General features: G+C 40.8%; 1 protein-coding gene across 3 annotated transcripts in view; it reads left to right on the forward strand.

Moving 5' to 3' along the window:
- NIP7 (nucleolar pre-rRNA processing protein NIP7) overlaps positions 1-22,333 on the forward strand; it is a 62,711-nt gene that overhangs the window by 38,462 nt on the left and 1,916 nt on the right. The window contains exon 5 of one of the 3 annotated variants that reach the window (XR_006702729.1): positions 13,423-13,529. The exons of 1 other annotated variant lie outside the window; for it this stretch is intronic. Coding sequence is in view for 1 of the 2 variants with exons in the window: in XM_045443327.1 (XP_045299283.1) it covers positions 13,423-13,440 (18 nt within the window). In the remaining variant the exon portion in view is untranslated. The remainder of the gene's footprint in view (positions 1-13,422; positions 13,530-22,333) is intronic. One more of the 3 variants, XM_045443327.1, reaches the window with a different exon arrangement.

Here is a 22,333-nt window from a genome sequence, read left to right on the forward strand (position 1 = left end):
AAGATCATGACCTGAAACAAAGTCAAATGCTTAACGTACTGAGCCACCCAGGCGCCCCACGTATGTGCAACTTGTAACATTTCCTTATCACCTGCTACTCAATCGCCCTGGAACCTTCATCTTGTCTATTCTAGCCTAACTAAGTCCTTCTTGTCAGTCAAGCCTCATTTAAGAGAATTTCAACCTTTCTTGGCTTTTTGGGCAGGGTTAAATCACCCTGCTCCTTCCTCCTTAGCAGCTCATATATCATCCTTCCTGAAATACATTGTTTAGAGTTAGTTTCTTGTTCACTCTACATCCTGGAACCTAGCCCAGAGCCTGACACATTTCTTGAGGTTGGATCGAATTGACTAGGCACATGAGGAAGGCTTTTGATACACACTGAAAGACCATACCACCAGCAAATTATATTTATTGAAACGTAATTTCATGCCCACCAGCAAAATATATTTACCGAAACAGAGACATTCTTAGGACAAATTCCCAGTTCTTATGTGTTTGTGTTGTGATTTTCTAGATACAAAACAGCTGACTATGTAATTTTATGACTGCACAGGATACTTTCCCTGAGTTCTTTTCTCCCTTTTTGTCCTTGTAGATTGGCCTGGAGAGGACTTAAAAAAAAAAATCATGGTCCTTCTCTCCTTCTCCAGGTTCTCTTCTTGTCCAATTCCAGTTCCAAATCCACTTGCAACCCTCACCTTGCTGGACACATTTCTGAACCTTACTTTTTTTTTTTTTTTTTTTTTTTTTCTGTGATGGGCTTGCCAATAGACCTTGGAGAGTCCATTCCCCATTTCTTCATTGGAAACATCATTATCCCTATCTTCCACAGCCAGGGGAATGAATGGGTAAGGAGTATTTCCAAAGAACTAAGTGGGCCTGGAGTCAATGTAGGAAGGAAGTGGGGACATAGGATGTGAGTCACCAATAGCTGTCTTTGATGCTCTTGGAATCTACCAACCAGTACCCATACCAAATAGAGAAATACCAGTTGTAGTGAGTGGTGTGCCCCCTCCCTGAGAGGCCCAGCAACTGGTTGAGCTTCAAAGCCTCTTCTACCTGACCCTTTGGGTTAGTGCCAGCAAAGACCCAGTTTGGGACCACTGAAGAATAACTCAGGTGGGCAAGTGGCAGCATCATTGAGGTTGAGAAATCACATGCTAGACCCTTGAATTAGTTAGACATAGACCTGAATATGTATAGTATCCTGGTCTTTCCAAGTTTCTGTGTTGTGGACATTCCAGAATAGGAAGAGGCCTCTAAGTGTGACAGATCTTTGGTGATTTGAGCTACTTTGCCATCCCAGCCTGCCTGCGTTAACCAGGAGCCAATTTACCTATCTCACATTCTGACTCTTCTGCTTGTTAGTCACATAAGCTTGGGCAAATTACTTAACCATCTATCTACCTCTGTTATATTATCTGTGAGGCACAAACAATAGACGTGCCTCATGGGGTTGTATGAAAATTAAGTGAATTACTATTTGCAGTGCCCTTCACAGAGGGCTTGGCTCATTATTTGGGCTCAGTAAGCATAAAATATTTTTATTAACGCATCCAGTATTTTCCTGAAAAGTCTTTCCTCCTCTTCTCTATCAAAATTCTCATTTTTCCTTTCCTTTTTTTTAAATTAAGCTATAACTTACATAAAATGTGTAAACATTAAGTGTAAAGCTTGTTTAGTTTTCTCCTCATTTTTCAAAGTCGCACCATCATATGGTTGTCTCTTTTTTTTTTTAATTTTCTTTTTAACGTTTATTTATTTTTGAGACAGAGAGAGACAGAGCATGAACGGGGGAGGAACAGAGAGAGAAGGAGACACAGAATTGGAAGCAGGCTCCAGGCTCTGAGCCATCAGCCCAGAGCCTGACGCGAGGCTCGAACCCACGGACTGCAAGATCGTGACCTGAGCTGAAGTCGGACGCTTAACCGACTGCGCCACCCAGGCGCCCCTGGTTGTCTCTTCTTTACTCACCACAAATATTCAACTCTTATTTAAGGATTGTGATTTGAGGAGCTTCAGTGCTTCCTGCCCTCCCTCTGGGCACCAGCAGGAGGCAGTGTGGTATAGGGGAAAAGCTACAGTCAGCAAGTTAATGATCAACAGGCTTCTCCTGGCCTAATAATTTACTGGCTTGAGTAAGAACTTAACCTCTAGTAGTCTTGTTTCTCCCCATCTGCTAAAGAGGACAGATTGCCAAATGGACCCGTCACAGGATTGTAGTGAAGATGAAATGAGGTAAAGCCTGTAAAACAATGCCTGATACATGTCAATTAAATTGGCAAGGTTAAAAAAAATAATAATACCCAGTGTCAGGGAGGGTGCTGTGAAACAGGTACTTTTGGCCAGTGCTGGTGAAACTGTAAATCTATAAAAACTTTCCAAAGAGCAATTCAGGGAAACCAAACCAAAACAAAACAAAAAACAAAAACAAACAAACAAACAACAACAAATAGCAGAAGCCATAAAACTTCCATTGTTTAGAAATTCATTCTGTAGAAATACTTGTAAAAGTGCACTAAGATTTGAGTGCAAGCATTTTCATCTCAGCATTACTGATAGTGTACAAAAAATTAGAACTAGAAAGATCTAAAAATAAGGTTATTAAGTAACTCCTGGTGTGTTCATAGTAAGAAATTTTCTCTGTGATAAAAATTATGTCCCCCCATAAAAAACAAGAAGATAAATAAATATGTACCCAAAGATGATTTCATGCTCAAGATATAATAAGAAGAGAAAAATAATTGAAACATATAATGTGACCACAAATTTATGTCAGTTATAATCGTGTACACTTTTTTTGTTAACATTTACTATTTACCATGTATTATGCTAGGGTAAATAAGTGCTGTTATTTCATTTAATCTTCATCAAAATCCTACAAAAAATGGTGTTATTATGCCAGTTTTACAGATGGATAAACTGAGGCTCCACGAGGTTGACTTGCCCAAGATGTTATAATGAATTTATGTCTGCCTCCTACTTTTATTTTTTGATTTGATTTGATTTGATTTGATTTTTGTTGTCTGAGTCCAATTTTAAATCCAGATCTATTTATATTAACCAAGATAGAATGACAAGAGATTTCAAATATTTTCTTCCTTAGATTTTTCTAATTTTTCCTAATTTTCTACAGGCGTAGAGGGAAAAGATCCCCAATAAATGTTATCCTTAATGAAGCCTTAGCATGATGCCTGACTCCTGTATGAAGCTCAAGAAAGCTTCAGAGCCTAATAACTTCCAGTCCAGGACAGGACATTTCCAGTCTTATGTTAGGTAAGATTTTTTAGGTAGTATGCTGTGAGATCATAGAAAAAAAAATAGTCTAGTCCTCCATGGGCATTTGCTCAACATTTATTGAGGCCCTGCTTTGAGAGTTGAAGCTCAATAGGTTCTAGGGCCACAAATATAGATAAAACACTAATTTTTCCCTGTGAGAGTTCAAGGTCTAGATGGAAGACTGACATGTAAAAATGATACTATATTTTAGTTTTGAGCAATGGTAATGTATTCCTTCCATAGCTGCCCACCATCCCCCAAAAGGCAAATAAATATTCCTAAAATGGTTGTTTTAGGTCAAAGTGATAAGAAATAAAATAGGATTGTATGGCACAGTTGAAAGAATCTAGGCTGGTAGTCAGACATAGAATTCCATCTCCAGCACATTCTAAACTGGCCATCTTCAAACTGGAATTATACACATCCCTAAGCATGAAGACTTCTCAAGGGGGATTAACCTTCATGTGTTATCTTTCTTAAAACTGATCTGAGAATACTCCAAAGTCAGAGATCCTGCCAGTTTCTCTGTCCCAATCATCTGTCTCCCACCTTGCAAAAGGTAAGGCATATAATCTACATCCCACTCTGGTGTATATTATGTTGTAAGAAACTAAGTTTGGATACCAATACTGGCATAGTTCAAGACTAATTAAGGTCCTGGGGCACCTGGGTGGCTCAGTCGGCTAAGCGTTTGACTCTTGGTTTCAGCTCAGGTCATGATCTCATGGTTTGTGAGTTCCAGCCCTGGTTCTGGCTTCACGGTAAGAGCATGGGACCCGCTTAAGATTCTCTCCCTCCCTCTCTCTCTACCCCTCCCTGTATGTGCACGTGTGCATACTCTCTCTCTCTCTCTCTCAATAAATAAACTAAAAAAAAAAAAAAAAAAAGAAAGAAAGACTACTTAAGGTCCCATTAACTACTCCTTCATTCATTTCATTAAGAGATTAACTTTCAGGGGTGCCTGGGTGGCGCAGTCGGTTAAGCGTCCGACTTCAGCCAGGTCATGATCTCGCGGTCCGTGAGTTCGAGCCCCGCGTCAGGCTCTGGGCTGATGGTTCAGAGCCTGGAGCCTGTTTCCGATTCTGTGTCTCCCTCTCTCTCTGCCCCTCCCCCGTTCATGCTCTGTCTCTCTCTGTCCCAAAAATAAATAAACATTGAAAAAAAAAAACTAAAAAAAAAAAAAAAAAAAAGAGATTAACTTTCAGTGGACATAACTTTATGCTGCTTTGATTGATATTATTAGTGTATAACTTATAATGTTAGCTTAAGTCCAAAGAAAATTAATATTTAAACCCTTGTGGTGATAGCATATTTTTAAAGACTTTAAAATCTAAAAAAAGAAAAAATGTAAATACATGGTCATATGTTGTTGCAGAGAAACAGATGATGAATAAGTGACTTTCAAACATAAAAACATGTTACATTAGAGTAATATATGGTGGGAGACATGGATTTCAAGGATAAAAAGAATGGTTTAAAATGAATGACTAGTCAAGAAGGGCTTGTCCATATTTTTAAATTTTCAAATGGTTGATGGTGAATATCAAATCAGTATGGTACTTATATTTCATTGGATGTATTTATGGCAGTGATATCACAGTTTTATTTTTAAATGTTAAGATCCATAATGTGCCAGAAAGTACATATTTTGCATCTAGTTAAATGTATGATGAATCACCCCAGAATGTTCCCTGATGCCCTCTTCAAGTCACTCCTCATCCACCAACCACTGTTTGGATTTCAAACATCTTAGTTTCGTCTGTTTCTGAATTTTATATAAACAGAATCATACATCAGATACCCTTTGTGTCTGACTTCATTTGCATAACAGCGTTTTTGAGATTCATCCATGTCATTCCTTTTTATTGCTGAGTGGTGTTGTATTTTATGAAAATCAACAATTTAGTTAGTCATTTTCCATAGATATTTGGGTTGTTTTCTATTTGGGACAATTAAACATAAGGTTTCTATAAGCATTGTTGTTCAAGTAATAAAAAGTAAGATGGAGGCTTAAAATTTTTTTAATGTTTATTTTTGAGAGAGAGAGTGCAAGTGGGGGAGGGGCAGAGACAGAGGGGGCCACAGAATCTGAAACAGGCTCTGGGCTCCGTGGGGCTCAAACTCACGAACCATGAGATCATGACCTGAGCCAAAGTCAGACACTTAACTGAATGAGCCACCCAGGGGCCCCAAGATGGAAACTTTTAGATGTCAACTTTAAAATATGGAAAGAGATACACATTGTTAGTCAGTGGTTTCTTTTCTTTTCTTTTTAATTGTGAACTACACTTGACCCTTGAACAATGCAGAATTTAGAGACACTGACCCCCGTACAGTAAAAAATCTGCATGTAACTTTTGACTCCCCCAAAACTTAACTACTGTTGACCAAAAGCCTTACCGATAAACAGTTGATTAACACATATTTTGTATGTTATGTATATTATATACTATATTCTTACAATAAAATAAGCTAGAGAAAAGTAAATGTTATTACGAATATTCTAAGAGTCGGGGCGCCTGGGGGGCTCAGTTGGTTAAGCGGCCGACTTTGGCTCAGGTCATGATTTCGCGGTCCGTGAATTCGAGCCCCGTGTCAGGCTCTGTGCTGACAGCTCAGAGCCTGGAGCCTGTTTCAGACTCTGTGTCTCCCTCTCTCTGACCCTCCCCTGTTCATGCTCTGTCTCTCTCTGTCTCAAAAATAAATAAACGTTAAAAAAATAAAAAAATAAAAAAAGAATATTCTAAGAGAAAGGGCACATGGCTGGTTCAGTCTGCAGAGCATGTGAATCTTGATCTCAGGGTTATGAGTTCCAGCCCCACATTGGATGTAGAACTTACTAAAAATAAAGAAAAGTATAAGAAAAAATATTAAGTGTATATCCATGTATAACTGGACCTGTACAATTCACTCAAACCACCCATGTTGTTCAAGGAGCAACTGTATAACATTTGTACAAAAAGGATGGCAAACTGTTTTCCAAAGAGTTGTACCATTTAACACTGTTGCCTTTGCCTAGTGTTGCAACAAGCTGATGAGCATATGGTTACATTTGTTGCAATTATCTTCTCTTACTCTGTAGTTTATCTAGTATACTCTCTGTAGTATATTTGTGAACCACAATGTGTAACTTTAGTGTAATTGAATCATTCTCTTTATCATTCTTTTCCTTTATCTTGAGCAGTTAGTGGCTTGTTTAATAAATCCTTTCCTATTCAGAAGCCGAGAAAATATTTTCATATATTCTAAAAAGCCGTAGATTTTTGTCTTTCATATTTGTCTTTTATCCACCTGGATTTGATGTTGTGTTCCCCATATGGGTATCTAGCTATTACAGCACCATTTAGTAAAAAATCCAGGAGCGCCTGGGCGCTCAGTTGGTTGAGCGTCTGACTCTTGATTTCAGCTCGGGTCATGGTCCCAGGGCTGTGGGATTGAGGCCTTTGTTGGGCTCCTTGCTGAATGTGGAGTCTGCTTAAGATTCTCTCTCTTTCTCCCTCTGCCCCTCTCCCCCCCCTCAAAAAACAAAACAAAACAAAATAAAACAAAACACCCCTGCTTTCTGTAGTGCCTCCTTTGTTATAAATTAAGTGGCCGTAGATGCATTTCAGACATAAATGTCTGTTTCTAGGGATACACAATTTTTCAAAATTATGTGATGAGATGTGCAAGCAAAAAGGATGTGAAGATCAATCTACTAAACAAGTGGTGTAGCCTTTGTCTGGTTATTTAACTTCTGAGTTCGCTACACTGTCGGGAGAATAAAATGGGGTCATGCAGTAATGTGGTCAGAAGTTCTGATACAGTAAGCCTTGGGGAATAGTAGTAGCAGTTTGTTTTCTGGTGGGTTTTTTTTTCCTTCTGTTGTTATATTTTAACTGCCATGGAGTACATGAAAACAACACCTGCTTGGGGCAGGAACTGCCAGGGAAAGAGCCCAGCGGACGTGACATTTGGGTGGGTCGTGAATGACGGTGGAATCTGTCATCTCTTTTTATGACTGCCATCTGTTGGCTGTCCATGGCGCATTTCCCACATGTGTCGCACCTGCATGATATTTTATCTGGCTTAGAAGGGCCCAGGGGGGAAAGACTGTGCCCCGCCCCACTCCTCGGCTTTTGGCGACCCTCGGTAGCACTTGCCTAAGAAGAGCTAGAAGTTGCGCTGCCTCCATGTTTGTTAGACACACATACGTGTCACTGAGGGCAGGGCTGGGCCTTTAAAAAATTTCTGCCACTGTCGTGCTGCAGGATTCCCAAGTTTCACCCACACATTGCTCCCTTCCCAAACCCCAGCCACCGGCCAACACGTATACCGACAAACTCACCCATTCGCCCCCAGCACCACCACCCATGGCAGTGGCGAAATCCATACCACACCCCCTGTACAATCTTGCGTGTGGTTGAGAGAGCATAGGGTCTTACACACAGTAGGCACCCGATAAGCATCAGGTGAATAACAAATGAGTTACCACATGAAGATTAGGATATAGGAGCACATTCCCATCTGCTGCAGTGTAGCAAGACATGGGTAGATTATGTGGCTATTGCCAGTTCTGAGTGTGCATGGGGATCACGGCGGGGGGGGGGGGGGGGGCGGGGCATGTTAAATATTCTGTGCCACCCCACTACTGAATTAGAGCAGAAAAGGGATGTGCAGAAAACAGCTATGTTTCATTAATTCTCTGGGAGCTTCTGGTTTTGATGTCAAGTCAGTCATGGGAATGATAGAATTATTAAACATCTGGATCCATTCTTCATCAAAAGTGATAATTTGGCAGTATCTGTCAAAACTTAAGATTCACATGCCTTTGAACCTATACTTCCTCCAAGACTTTATCCAATGCACAAAAATATGGGCACAAAGGCATTCAGAACAGTGTTTTTAAACAGAAATTCTTAAAACTAGGAAAGTGTCCATTTACTTACTAAGCAAACTTTGTTGAGTATTATTCTCATTACTGGAGACAGCGGTGAGTAACAACAACAAAATAGTAAATAAATTCCCTGCTCTTAGAGAGATTTACATTTTAGTCTATCAAAAGAAGACTGAATGAATAATTTATGGTACATCCAAGCAATGGACTATTATCCGCCCATAAAAAAGAATGAGGTTGTCAATATACTGCTTTGAAAAGATGTCCAAGGGGCACCTCGGTGGCTCAGGAGGTTGAGCATCTGACTCTTGATTTTGGCTCAGGTCATGATCCCAGTGTTGTGGGATCGAGTCCTGCATTGGGCTCTGTTCTGAGTGTGGAGTCTGTTTATGATTCTCTCTCTTTCTCTGCCCCTCCCCCATGTTCACGGGCATGCTTTTTCTCTCTCTAAAATACAATTTTTTAAAAAAGGTACTCAAGACAGGAGCACCTGGGAGTGCCTGGCCGGCTCAGTTGGAAGAACATGGAACTCTTGATCTCTGGGTTGTGAGTTCAAGTCCCACGTTGGGCATAGAGATTACTTTTTTAAAAATATTCAAGAGGGGCGCCTGGGTGGCGCAGTCGGTTGAGCGTCCGACTTCAGCCAGGTCACGATCTCGCGGTCCGTGAGTTCGAGCCCCGCGTCGGGCTCTGGGCTGATGGCTCGGAGCCTGGAGCCTGTTTCCGATTCTGTGTCTCCCTCTCTCTCTGCCCCTCCCCCGTTCATGCTCTGTCTCTCTCTGTCCCAAAAATAAATAAACGTTGAAAAAAAAAATTAAAAAAAAATATTCAAGATATGTTTCTAAAAAAAAATTAGGAAGCTTTTAAATATCCAAAATAAAGAAAAATAAAGCTATAAGACATTGCATGGCATTTTCCTACATATCTATAAAATTATATACATGTGCACAGACATATACAAATATATAAGTAAAAAATTATGGAAAAATGTTCAATAAAATTGTTAATGGCAGTTATCACTGGGAAGTATTATTGAAGGGGGGGCAAGTATTGGCTTTCTCTTTATACCCTTCCATACTATTTAAACTTACTAACAGGAGGCGCCTGAGTGACTCAGTTGGTTGAGCATCTGACTCTTGACTTCTGCTCAGGACATGGTCCCAGGGTTGTGGGATCCAGCCCTGCCACAGATCTGCATTGAGTATGGAGCCTGCTTGGGATTCTCTCTCTCTCTCTCTCTCTCTCTCTCTCTCTCTCTCTCTCTCTCTTCTCTCTCTCTCTCTCTCTCTCTCCCTCCCTCCCTCCCTCCCTCTGTTCCTGCCCCATTCACATGCATGTGTTCTCTCTATCTTTATGAAATAAGTAAAATGAAAAAAATTTAAGCTTACTAACTTAAGGAAATATTACTTTTAGAATTTTTTTGACTTAAAAAATTACATAGAACCTTGAGAACCTGTGAGGTTTTAAATTTCCAGCAGGGGGCAGCAGTGCTTCTCAAATATCTCTGACGTCAGCACAAAGCTGAAGATTAGTGTCGACAGATTTCCAAGTCCAGGCCCAAATACTGTATTTGGACCACCAGATTATAAAAGGAACAAAAAACAATAACCACAGTTCTGTAGGAATTGTTATGACAAAATATTTTCTATATGATTCTTTCTTTATTAACATTTGTCCGTGAGTCTAAACTTTCCTCTCTGGAGTGCACAGTTTTCTCCTCCATTAAAATCAGAAGGCTTGACGAGATAATCTTAAAAGGTTTCTTTCCAGCTCTAACATTCTATGGCTTTGAGAATATAAATCAGTATCGGGAAGAAATAAGCCCCAGTGCCTTCTGGAATTAATTGGCTTATCAAAGAATCTGCTTTACAACCCTTTGCTGATCAGGATGAATTTTTACCAATTTATCTTTAGTGTAGATCACAGAATACTTTTTCGGGGGGAAAGGGGAGGGTGTTGGTATTTATTCAATTCACTGATGGAGAAAAAAGAGAACTCTTCCACTCTATAAATGTTTAGCATGTGTGTAAAGGTCGTAGGTCTGGTGTTTAGAAATTATGCACAAGTTTACCAAAGAATCTTCACTGGGTTGGCCAAATTAAACAGCCTGCAGTTGTAGAGAAATAAACACAAGTTAACATTTAACCACAGCAATTCCCTGTTCTTGCTTCTCCATCTTTCTCAGTAGGAGGAGCTGAGAGGGTCAGCAGGCTGCTGGCTACTGTAACGAGACACTGAGCTCCTCTGAGAACCCACCTGTCTATCACTTTGATCAGGTACATATTTGTCATTACAGAATAACCGAAATACAATATCGTATTAGTTTCAGGTATACAACATAGTGATTCGATATTTATATACATCACCAGTGGTCACCACAGTAAGTCTAGTTACCATCTGTCACCATATGAAGTTGTTACAATATTATTTTCTATAGTCCCTATGCTGGAAGTTTGCACTTCTTAACCTCCTTCCCCTATTCCGTCCATTCCTACATCCTACAGCCCTCGGGCGACCATCAGTTTTTTCTCTGTATGTATGAATCTGTTTCTGGTTTGTTTTATTTGTTTATTTGTATTGCTTCTTTGGATTCCACATAGAGGTGAAATCATACCATATTTTGTCTTTCTCTGAGAAATTTCACTTAGCATAATACCTTCTGGGTCCACCAGTGTTGTTATAAATGGCAAGATTTCATTCTTTTTGTGGCTGAGTAATATTCCTTTGCAGGTACATAGCACTTGTTATCTATTAATCTACCAATAGGCATTTATGTTGCTTCCAAATCTTGGCTATGGCATATAATGCTGCAATGAACTTAGGGGTACAGATGTCTTTGCAAATTAGCGTTTTCATTTTTTTTGGATAAATAACGAGAAATGTGATTGCTGGATTGTACAGTAGTTCTGTTTTTAATTTTTTGAGGAACCCCAGACTGTTTTCCATAGTGACTGCACTAATTTACATTCCCACCAACAGTGCATGAGGATTCCCTTTTCTCCATAGCCTCACCAACACTTGCTATTTCTTTTTGATAGTAGCCATTCTGACAGGAGTGAGGTGATATCTTATTATCGTTTCGATTTCCATTTACCTGATGATTAGGGATGTTGAGCGTCTTTTGATGTGCCTGTACACACAGATATATTTTTAAGCATCGGAATCATTAACTTTTCCAGTTATTTCTTCAGGACCCAAGAGCAGTGCTCTTTTTACAAATAACCCTTTATAAATTATAAACTTTTTTTTTAGACATAGAGAGAGAACTCAAGTTGGGGAGAGGGGCAAAGGGAGAGAGAGAGAGAGAGAGAGAGAGAGAGAGAGAGAGAGAGAGAGAATCTTAAGCAGGCTCCACACTCAGCATGGAGCCCAATGTGGGGCTTGATCCCATGACCCTGGGATCATGACCTGAACCGAAATCAAGAGTTGGACACTCAACCGACTGAGCCACCCAGGTGCCCCAAAACTTTTTTCTTTTAACATTTGCCCAAAGCTATACCATTAATAAGTGGCTGAGACAGGATTCAAACCTGTAACTATCTGACTCTAAGACCCTCACACTTGACCATGGCAATATATGAAATGAGAGGACTCACATCATCAACTTGTTACCCAGAAGCTGTGACCATCTGCAAGAGTCATCGTGTATAAGTATATAAAGTGAATGAAGGGGCCTGGGTGGCTCAGTCGGTTAAGCGGCCGACTTCAGCTCGGATCATGATTTCATGGCTCAGGAGTTTGAGTCCTGCATGGGTTCGGTGCTGACAGCTTGGAGCCTGCTTTGGATTCTGTGTCTCCCTCTCTCTCTGTGCCCCTCCCCAGCTCGCAGTCTGTCTCTGTCTCTCTAAAAAATAAATAAATATTTTTAAAAAATAAAGTGGAGCGCCTGGGTGGCTCAGTTGGTTGGGTGTCCGACTTCAGCTCAGGTCATGATCTCACAGTTTATGGGTTTGAGCCTCACATCAAGCTCTGTGCTGACAGCTTAGAGCCTGGAGCCTGCTTCAGATTCTCTGTCTCCTTCTATCTCTGCCCCTCCCCCACTTATGCTCTGTCTCTCTCTCTCAAAAATAAATAAATGTAAAAAAAATTAAAAAAAAATAAAGTGAATGGTTATGTTATAAAGCTTTGTCTAACTCACACATATTAAGTACTATGTGCTAGTCTTTGTCAGGTATTGGGGTTAAGGGTGTAAAAAGATGAGTCAGACTTAATCATCACATTTAAGAAACTTCTAGTTTTTGGAGGAGTGAAGAGCCAATGAGTAAACAAACATAACGTGTGAAAAATAATAGGGAAACACAAATAAGGATAAAGAAATCAAGGCAGCATAGCAGGATGGCTAGATCTATGGACTCCAGGGTCCAGTTCTTAGTTGTGGGACTTCTTAAGCCTCAGTTTCCTCACTGGTAAAATGGCAATATTAATTGCCTCTAGTATAGGTAATTGTTGTGAGGGTTAAATCATATAAAGCAATATTAAATTGCTTAGTATAAGACCAAGTAGATGGAAAGACTTGTTAGAATGTTGTTACTAATATTGTTTGATAAAACTTAAGTGAAGTAAGTAAGAAACACATATCCTACTGCATTTCTGAGATGTTGACGCTGGTTTCTCAAATTATTCTGAACCTCCCAGCTCCAAGTGACCCATTTCCTTGAGATTTATTCTTCTGTCTGACATGGTTATCTTTTGATCCTACTAAAATGTCTCCTGGAAAGAATGACATGGCAGGGCGCCTGGGTGGCTCAGTCGGTTAAGCGACCGACTTCGGCTCAGGCCACGATCTCAGGCTTTGTGAGTTCGAGCCCGATGTGGGCTCTGTGCGGACAGCTCAGAGCCTGGAGCCTGGTTCGGATTCTGTGTCTCCCTCTCTCTGACCCAACTCTGTTCATGCTCTGTGTCTCTCTGTCTCAAAAATAAATAAAACATTAAAAAAAAAAAAAAAAAAAGAATGACATGGCAAAGGGGCCCCAGCCCCCATGCACCAGAAGCTTGGGTTTTTTCACAGGGAAGGAGACATGGGACCGGGAGCAGCCATTGTGACAGGCAAATCAGGACAAATCGACTTGGAGTTTTAGAAAATTTCTGGGTCCCACTCCCTGAGATTTTAATTAATTGAATTTCAATATATACTCTATTAATATTTTAATATAGCTATAATCATAGGTAGGGTTTCATGTGATTTTATCCTGCAATCAGTTCCCTTCCCAACCAGCTTCTTTATTGTTTTCTCCGAAACACTGACCCACCTCCTTCCTCCTCAGGCAAGGACGTTGGTCTGATAAGCTACAGTGGCTGCCCGCTTCAGCCCTGAGTCTTGGCGTGAGACACGTGAGTTCTTTCATCTGAAAGCCGCTGCCTTCTGACAGATGTACGTAAGCTAACACTTCTCTAAAACCAACTGAAAACTCACCTCCGTCTGGAAGCCTTCCCTGCTGAGTTCTTTACTTTGCACTGCCCTCTGTGTCACAGATATAACTGGGGCTGTTGAAATGTAACCAAGAAAGTGTTCTTAGTCTTTGTCACGTGTGGGTGAGTTCTGGTTCTTCCCATTGGGGGCAGCATGGACTTGTGGAGAGCAGGGACTCTGGAATCTGGCATGAATCTGGCACCACTCCTGAGTTCTCAGATTCATTCTGGCTGTCCTTTGTCACCTTGGGACTGCTGCTTTATTCTTGTGGGTTGTCATCTTCCATCCTGGCTTCTCCAGGCAGCTGTCTCTTCAGTTCTTCCTTTAGTTAGAGTGGACAGAGGGCTCCTTTAACTTGAAAAGCACAACCAAGATCATCCTATGAGTCCCACCATTTACCATAGTGTCCTCATCGGTCAAATGGGGATAATTATAGGGCCTTCCTCACTGAATTCTTGTAGGAATGAAATGAGATCAGACATGTTTACTGGACTTGGCACATGGCGAGTTGTGGCAGATACTTTAGATTGGTTCTTTCAAAATCCATTCCAATTTCTTTCTAGCTTAGGGAGCTAAATACTTGGTACATTTCTCAAACTCCCTTGCAGCTCCGATTTTGTTTGTGATTTAGATGCCATTTGTGTGAGACAAATGTGAACTCTGTGGAGTTCTGTAGAGTGAGAGCTCTGAACTCTGTTGAAGGAGAGGCAGGCGTGAAGCATCCATTTTGCTGGTGCTGATCATGGCAAAGGCAACATTATTCTGGAGCCAGCAGCTGATGGTGGCAGCTTAGCAGTTCTGAATCTTCTGGATGGTGGCCGAGGCTGCAGCTTGCTTGTCAACCCCGTTCTCCAGTATAATTTTGGAAGTCATTCCTGGATGTTTAGTCTAGAGCATATTTCTTTTCTTTTTTTTTTTTTTTTTACATTTATTCATTTTTCAGAGACAGAGAGAGACAGAGCACAAGTGTGTGGTGGGGGGGGGGGGGAGGGGGGGAGAGGGAGACACAGAATCTGAAGCAGGCTCCAGGCTCCGAGCTCCAAGCTCCGAGCTGTCAGCACAGAGTCCGATGCGGGGCTTGAACTTACAAACCGCGAGATTATGACCTGAGCCAAAGTCAGATGCTTAACCGACTGAGCCACCCGGGAGCCCCTAGAGCATATTTCTTAACTTTCCTAATGATTCTGTGAACTCTCCATACCCTTCAATAAATCTCTTTGTGCTTAAATTGATAAGAGTGAAACGTGTTGTCTGCCACTAAGAAAACTGACCAATATATAAGTATTCAATGAATATTAGCTGTTACTATTTTTTTTATATTCAAATCCAAGTTTGTTAACATACAGTGTAATAATGATTTCAGGAATAGAATTTACTGATTTTTTTTTAATTTTTTTTTTCAACATTTATTTATTTTTGGGACAGAGAGAGACAGAGCATGAACGGGGGAGGGGCAGAGAGAGAGGGAGACACAGAATCGGAAACAGGCTCCAGGCTCTGAGCCATCAGCCCAGAGCCTGACGCGGGGCTCGAACTCACGGACCGCGAGATCGTGACCTGGCTGAAGTCGGACGCTTAACCGACTGCGCCACCCAGGCGCCCCTAGAATTTACTGATTTAATCACTTACCAGTGCTCATCCCAACAAGTGTCCTCCTTAATGCCCCTCACCCATTTAGCCCATCGCCCCCACCAACACCTCATCAGCAACCCTCAGTTTGTTCTCTGTATTTAAGAGTCTCTTATGGTTTCTCTCCCTCTCTCTTTTTATACTATTTTTCCTTCCCTTATGTTTATCTGTTTTGTATCTTAAATTCCACGTATGAGTGAAATCATATGATATTTGTCTTTCTCTGACTTAACTTTGCTTAGCATAATACACTCTAGTTTCATCTACATTGCTGCCAATGGCAAGATTTCATTCTCTTTGATTGCCGAGTGATATTCCATTATATGTTATTGTATATGTATGCCACATCTTCTTTATCCATTCATCCATGGATGGACATTTGGGCTCTTTCCATACTTTGGCTATTGTGGATAGTGCTGCTATAAACATGGGGCTGCATGTGTCCCTTCGAAACAGCACACCTGTATCCCTTGGATAAATACCTAGTAGTGCAATTGCTGGGTCATGGGGTAGTTCTATTTTTAACTTTTTGAGGCATCTCCATACTGTTTCCAGAGTGGCTGCACCAGCTTGCATTCCCACCAGTAGGGCAAAAGAGATCCTCTTTCTCTGCATCCTCGCCAACATCTGTGGTTGCCTGAATTGTTCATGTTAGCCATTCTGATAGGTGTGAGGTGGTATCTCATTGTGGTTTTGCTTTGTATTTCCCTGATGATGAGAGATGTTGAGCGTTTTTTCATGTGTCGGTTCGCCATCTGGATGTCTTCTTTGGAGAAGTGTCTATTCATGTCTTTTGCCCCTTTCTTCACTGGATTATTTGTTTTTTGGGTGTTGAATTTGATAGGTTCTTTATAGATTTTGGATACTAACCCTTTATCTGATATGTCATTTGCAAATATCTTCTCCCATTCTGTCGGTTACCTTTTAATTTTGCTGATTGTTTCTTCGCTGTGCAGAAGTTTTTTTTTATTTTGATGAGGTCCCAATAGTTCATTTTTGCATGAATGAACATTTAAAACTAGCTACTAGGTAAGACCACATACAATGATTTCTAGAGTAGCACTGTGCCGTAGAGCTTTCTTTAATGAGGGAAATATTCTATACTTACATCCAATATGGTAACCACTAGTTATATGTGGCTATTGAGTGCTTGAAATGTGGCTAGCATGACTGAGGAACTTAACTTTTGATTTCATTTCAATTCACTTAAATGTAAGATTAAATAACCATGTGTGGTTGGTGGCTACCATGTTGGACAACACAGAACTTAAGAGTCTCAGCCTGACTCTTTCACAAGGGTCTTTTACAGCCCTCTCTTTCTCTAGCCAAGAAACTTCTTCAGTCAGTTCTTCCTCAATCCCCAGTCTCCAGCCACATCGTAATAATCTACAGAGGTGCAACATGCCCACAACAATGACAACTTTTATATGGTGAGTTTAGGGTCTCATTGTCCCCAGACTCTATTCTAGAAATGCATATTGGCTTTTTATTTACGCAGTGAAATTTTCTGCTAAAATGCAATCTATTTTGAAAGGCAAATCTCATCCTTCACTTAAAGAACAAAAACCATTTCTTGTATTTTTAAAAATATGTATTTCCCATCATGTCAGAGGGTTGAGTTTCCAAACATTGGAGTCCAAAATCAGTTAGACAAGTGATTCTCACACTTTGCTACATATTAAAATCACTATGATAAAGTAATTATTTGCCAGCCATACTTGAGGCCAATTAAATTAGCATTATGGAAAATGATTAAAGAGAACCAAAACTTTATCTGCAACACTCTTTTTTTTTAAAAAAAGAAGAATGTACTACTTTTTTTATTAAAAATAACTTAATGTTTATTCATTAGAGAGAGAGAGAGAGAGAGGGAGAGAGAGAGAGAGAATACGAGTAGGGAAGGGGCATAGAAAGAGGGAGACACAGAATCCCAAGCAGGTTCCAGGCTCTGAGCTGTCTGCACAGAGCCCGACGTGGGGCTCAAACTCACGAACTGCAAGTTTATGATCTGAGCTGAAGTCAGACGTTTAATCGACTGAGCCACCCAGGCGCCCAGAATGTATTCCTGTATTAACTAGTAATTAAAAGTTAATAAAAAGATAAGAAAAATAATGGTAGGATTTTGAAAGAGGTAATTTATTGTGAGATAAGGTAAATAATTACAAACTTGATATTCAAAGCAAAACTTTTTTTTTTTTTTAATCATTTTGGTTAACTAAAAGCCACAAGGAGCCACAAAGCCACCTTCCAACAACTCTGTGAAGCTTCTGGAATACAAACATGCACAAAGAATGCATATCTCAGTGAAGCTCCTTTTCCAAATTGCCATTTTTACATGTTATATGAATAAACTGAAATAATAACCATAAACATTTTATAGACTTTCCTTCCCACACAACCAAACAAATGGATGTCCCAAAGGAAGCTGGGAAAAAAGACAATGATGTCCATGTTCAGTGTCAGATGGTTTCTTTATTGTGCTTCCCGTCTCCCCCACAGATGTTCCCTGTGAATGAACTTGGCTCTATGCGATTCATACCAGAGTGGGATGGTCCCAAAAAGTTTGAAGAGAGGAACTCATACTTCCTGAAATGATTCTTTTTTGACATTAATTCAAATTTAGGAAGGAGCTGCCTAAGGCTTTTGTAAATACCCATGAAGCATATGTGACTCAAGACTGATTTTGTTTCCTTCTGTCCTCTCCGTGCCTCTTTTATCTTACCAGAGTGATGCCATGACTTGGTTCATGACTGCAGTGAGTGACAGCAGGGGGCCAGCCCTTTCCTCCTGCCGTGATTAAAAAGCCGTAAGGCATTTCCCACCACTTGAGGGCCCAGGTGCTGGGCAATGCTGCCAAACACTTCTTCCAACTTGATCAAAATATTGTAATTGTATCCATTAATTCTGGATTAGATAACCCATTCAATAATTTAAAGTCAGAAGATACACAGAACATTAAATGACATTTGTTCTGTCTTCATCCTGCAGCTTCCTGGCTCCCTTCCTCTGTCCTACCAGTTTCTGGAGTGTCTTTTCTGAGATAGATACTTTGTGCAGAGTTAAAAGAACACATTTGTGGGGCACTTGGCTGGCTCAGTGGGTGGAGCTTGTGACTCTTGATCTTGGAGTTATGAGTTGGGCCCCAGATTGAGTGTAGAGATTACTTAAAAATAAAATCTTAAAAAAAAATAATAAAAATACGGGGGTGCTTGAGTGGCTCAGGTGGTTAAGCGTCCTACTTCGGCTCAGGTCATGATCTCACAGCTCATGAGTTCAAGTCCTGTGTCAGGCTCTGTGCTGACAGCTCAGAGCCTGGAGCCTACATCAGATTCTGACTCCGTCTCTCTCATCCCCTCCCCTGCTTGCGCTCTGTCTCTCTCTCTTTCTCAAATATAAATAAACATTAAAAATAAATAAATAAATAAATAAATAAATAAATGAAAAGAACACATTTATGTTTTCTTCCCCCCCTTTCATTCTTTCATTTTACATTAATGATAGCACACTATACAAATACATTTTTCATTTGTTTATTTTTTTCTACCACCCCTGCCACTAGAAAGCAAGTTCCATGAGAGAAGGGATTTTATTCTTTTTTTTTTTTTTTAAGATTTTAATTTTTTTAAGTAAGCTCTACCCCCAATGTAGGACTTGAACTCACAACCCCGAGATCAAGAGTTGCATGTTCTACTGACAGAGCCAGCCAGGCACCCTGGGATTTTATTCTGTATAATGTTGTATCTTCAGCATGTAGCATGGTGTCTGGAACATTGCAGTCTCTCCCTAAAAATCTGTTTAGTAAGCAAATGAGTACACATGCTCTTCTGCACCTGGCTATTTTCATTTTGGAGAGCATCTCATTTCAGGACCTGAGGAAACTCCTCATTTTTTTCTCATGACCATATAGTATTCCGTTGTCTGGATTACTTACTATTTACTTAATCAGATCCCTACGGATGTTTATAAGTTTGTTTCTAATCCTTGACTATGAAAAATAATCCTTTCATTCATATTCATCCACAAACATCATGTGACACATGTGTGAGGATATCTATCTGTAAGAGAAACTCCTAAATCCAGAATGGCTGGATCAAAGGGTGAGGTACATTTGCCAACCTTTTTTTTTTTTAATATTTATTTATTTTTGAGAAAGAGAGAGAGCACGAATGGGGGAGAAGCAGAAAGAGAGGGAAACACAAAATCTGAACTAGACTGTAGGCTCTGAGCTGTCAGCATAGAGCCCAACGTGAGGCTCGAACCCGTGAACCACGAGATCATGACCTGAGCCGAAGTTGGACGTTTAACCACCTGAGCCACCCAGGCTCCCCGTTGCCAACCTTTTTAAAATCAGAAGTGCCTTGCCATGTCTCAATGGCATTACTGTGGTCTATGACAGGTGACTTGAGCGCATTCTAGGGAAATCTATCATTAATGAAGTTGTTCTGGTTAGGCTTGACCTTATCACCACATATTCCTGTAAATCCAACAGAAAAACACCATACAGATTGGAACTGTTGGAACAATCCAGATGATGTATTGTAGAAAGAAGTGCACACAAAAAAACACATACTGTATGATCCCATTTATATGTTGCTAAATCAAGGACAAACAAGTTAAATTTATGGTGATAGAAATCAGAATAGCAGCTGCCCGAGGTTGGGGCATTGACTAGACAGGGGTACTAGGGAACTTTCTGAAGACTTGGAAAAGTTTGAATCTGGATTTGGGTGGCAGCGTTTGCAGTTGTCAAAACTCACTGATCTATACACTAAAATATTAGCATTTAATTTTATGTAAAATATACCTCAATTTTAAAAAGTTCAAAGAACTGGGCTCTTGGAGCATAATGTGTTACTCTCTGTAGATTCTAGTCACATTGGCTTTTTAAAATTCCCAAAACACACTCCTTTTTCCTACCCAACAGCTTCCATATATGCTGTTGCCACTGCCTGGAACACTTTTTCTTCCCTTTTACTAATACACAACAACCCCCATTCTCTCTCTCTGTCTCTCTGTCTCTCTCTCTCTCTTTCTCTCTCTCTCACATACACACACACACACACACACACACACACACACCTATCTTTTTATAATTCACTGTGCATCAAAATGCATAAAGCATAGATAATATCTGGAATGATTCCATACTGATAGAACCTATTTGAATTACTTTGCAAATCTCAGGTAAAAGAAATTGCACATTTCTCAGTTTTTGGGAGACTCAAAATGAAATTCAATCTCTACCTTTCTAGGTGAAGGTAGTTGATACAATACCAATCATTTCTGGCCACATAGCCCACTTGGCCTCCTGAGATTAGAGAAGTATCATGGGCTTAGAACATTCAGAAAAATTGGAGAAGGCTTTTAGTCCGTGTGATGGTCAATGAGATGCTCATTGGTCTGTGTGGTTTACTCAAATTTGGAAGGCTTAGACTCAGAATCAGCTCAATCATTAGGACCTTCTTGCAGGATCCCAAGACCTAGAAGATGCTGAGGGCTCAGTCTTCCTAAGGCCACAGGCACCAACCCCTATCCATTCCTGCTGCCTTCCAGGCTCCATGTGTCATTGGGATGCAGTTCCTGTGACTCTGGAACTTGCCCTCCCTTCATTCTCCCAGTGGATTTGCACTTGAAAGAAAGAGAGAGAAAGAGGTGGGGGGGGGGGGGGGGGAGGAAGGGAGGGAGGAAGGAAGGAAGGAAGGAAGGAAGGAAGGAAGAAAAGTCCTGTGGAGGAGGACAGGTAGAGGGGGCTGGAGGAGATTTGAGGAGACCTGTTGAAGCTGGTAAGTCTCCAGGTTGGACTCAGCCTCAGCTCCCGTTAAATAGGAAATGGGAAAACTGGGAAAGGAGAAGAAATTTTTTTCCCCCAAGCTTCTAAGAGGTTTGCAAACAATTGGAGTAATTAAAAGTTCTCAGAAGTAGCCGATGGTGCCCTTTTCACCGAGGGAATGTGGGCCAAGCATGATATATTAAAAGAGAGGGAGCTGCTCTATTGAAGTTAAAAATAATCTTCTGTCACATGGCTAATTTGTTGGAATGCAGCAATTAAAGGGCTGTGGGCAGAGGGAGAGCTGGAAGCAGCTGGGGAGCTCACAGGCAGAGTGCACGCCCTGGGGACTATGTTTGCGGAGAGAGAAAACAGTGTCACAGCTGACTTAGGGCACCTTATCAGAAAACCCAGAAAAGGGGCAGGAAGAAGGAAAAGTGGGGTCAAGTTCAGAGCTATGACCTTTGGGCTTATCAGACAGTGAAGGGATGGGTCAGGACTTGTCACCTGTGCTCCCAGGATGCTGATTCATTCAGCAAGGATGAAGGCTTTTCAGCTCCCCCTGCACTTTGGAAATGCATGCCTTTGAATTCGTTTCAAAGGAATACATAACCCGAAGGAGCCCTTTGATCCTAAATCCATGGGAAAGCCAATCTATATGGTCTTGAGGGGAAAAGCTCAAAGCTCACGCCAGCAGTACAAATCCTAATTTGGGGAGTTGGAGATTTCTTTTACGTTCTTGAGATTTGAGGAAAGAATTTTGAAATTTTGCAGTTGAAAGAGATTTATTTTTAAGTTATATAATACAGTACGAATTTTTCAGGTGAAGCTGGGCATGAGTCGCCAGTGTCTTCCTCTTCCTCCCAGAATCTCCTGCATTCCAACACACCCACACTGCCTGTTTTCTCTCCAGCTGTGTGCCCTCTGGCTGGTGCTTTCGGTGGGGTTTGGGGTTTTCGAGGCGCTGGAGGCAGAAATGGAGCCAGCATGAAGAAGGAAGTACTGCCTCCCCAAATGCAGTAATCTGATGTGTCCGCATCTCTTACCTCACTTGATCAATTTTCAAATGTATAAGGGGCACCGCTAACAGGGCTCTGAATGGCCAGTGGAGGCCTGGGCTTCAGAGTCTGACCACCCCTGGAAAGTGGAGGCCAAGTTCTATTGTGTGGGCACGTATGTTGCAAGGTACAGAAACCTACCTCACACACTAGCTTGAGGGGAAAGAAAAAAAAAAAAAAAAGGAAATTATGTGGTTCATTTATGTTTAGGTTTTCTTTGTGACTAGATTCAAGGGTTTAACACTGTCCTGAGGCACCTTTCCACTTTGTTGGGCTCTATTCCTTTTTTTTTTTTTTTTTTTTTTTAAGAT

This window comes from Leopardus geoffroyi, chromosome E2 (assembly GCF_018350155.1).
Source record: "Leopardus geoffroyi isolate Oge1 chromosome E2, O.geoffroyi_Oge1_pat1.0, whole genome shotgun sequence".
Taxonomy (NCBI): domain Eukaryota; kingdom Metazoa; phylum Chordata; class Mammalia; order Carnivora; family Felidae; genus Leopardus; species Leopardus geoffroyi.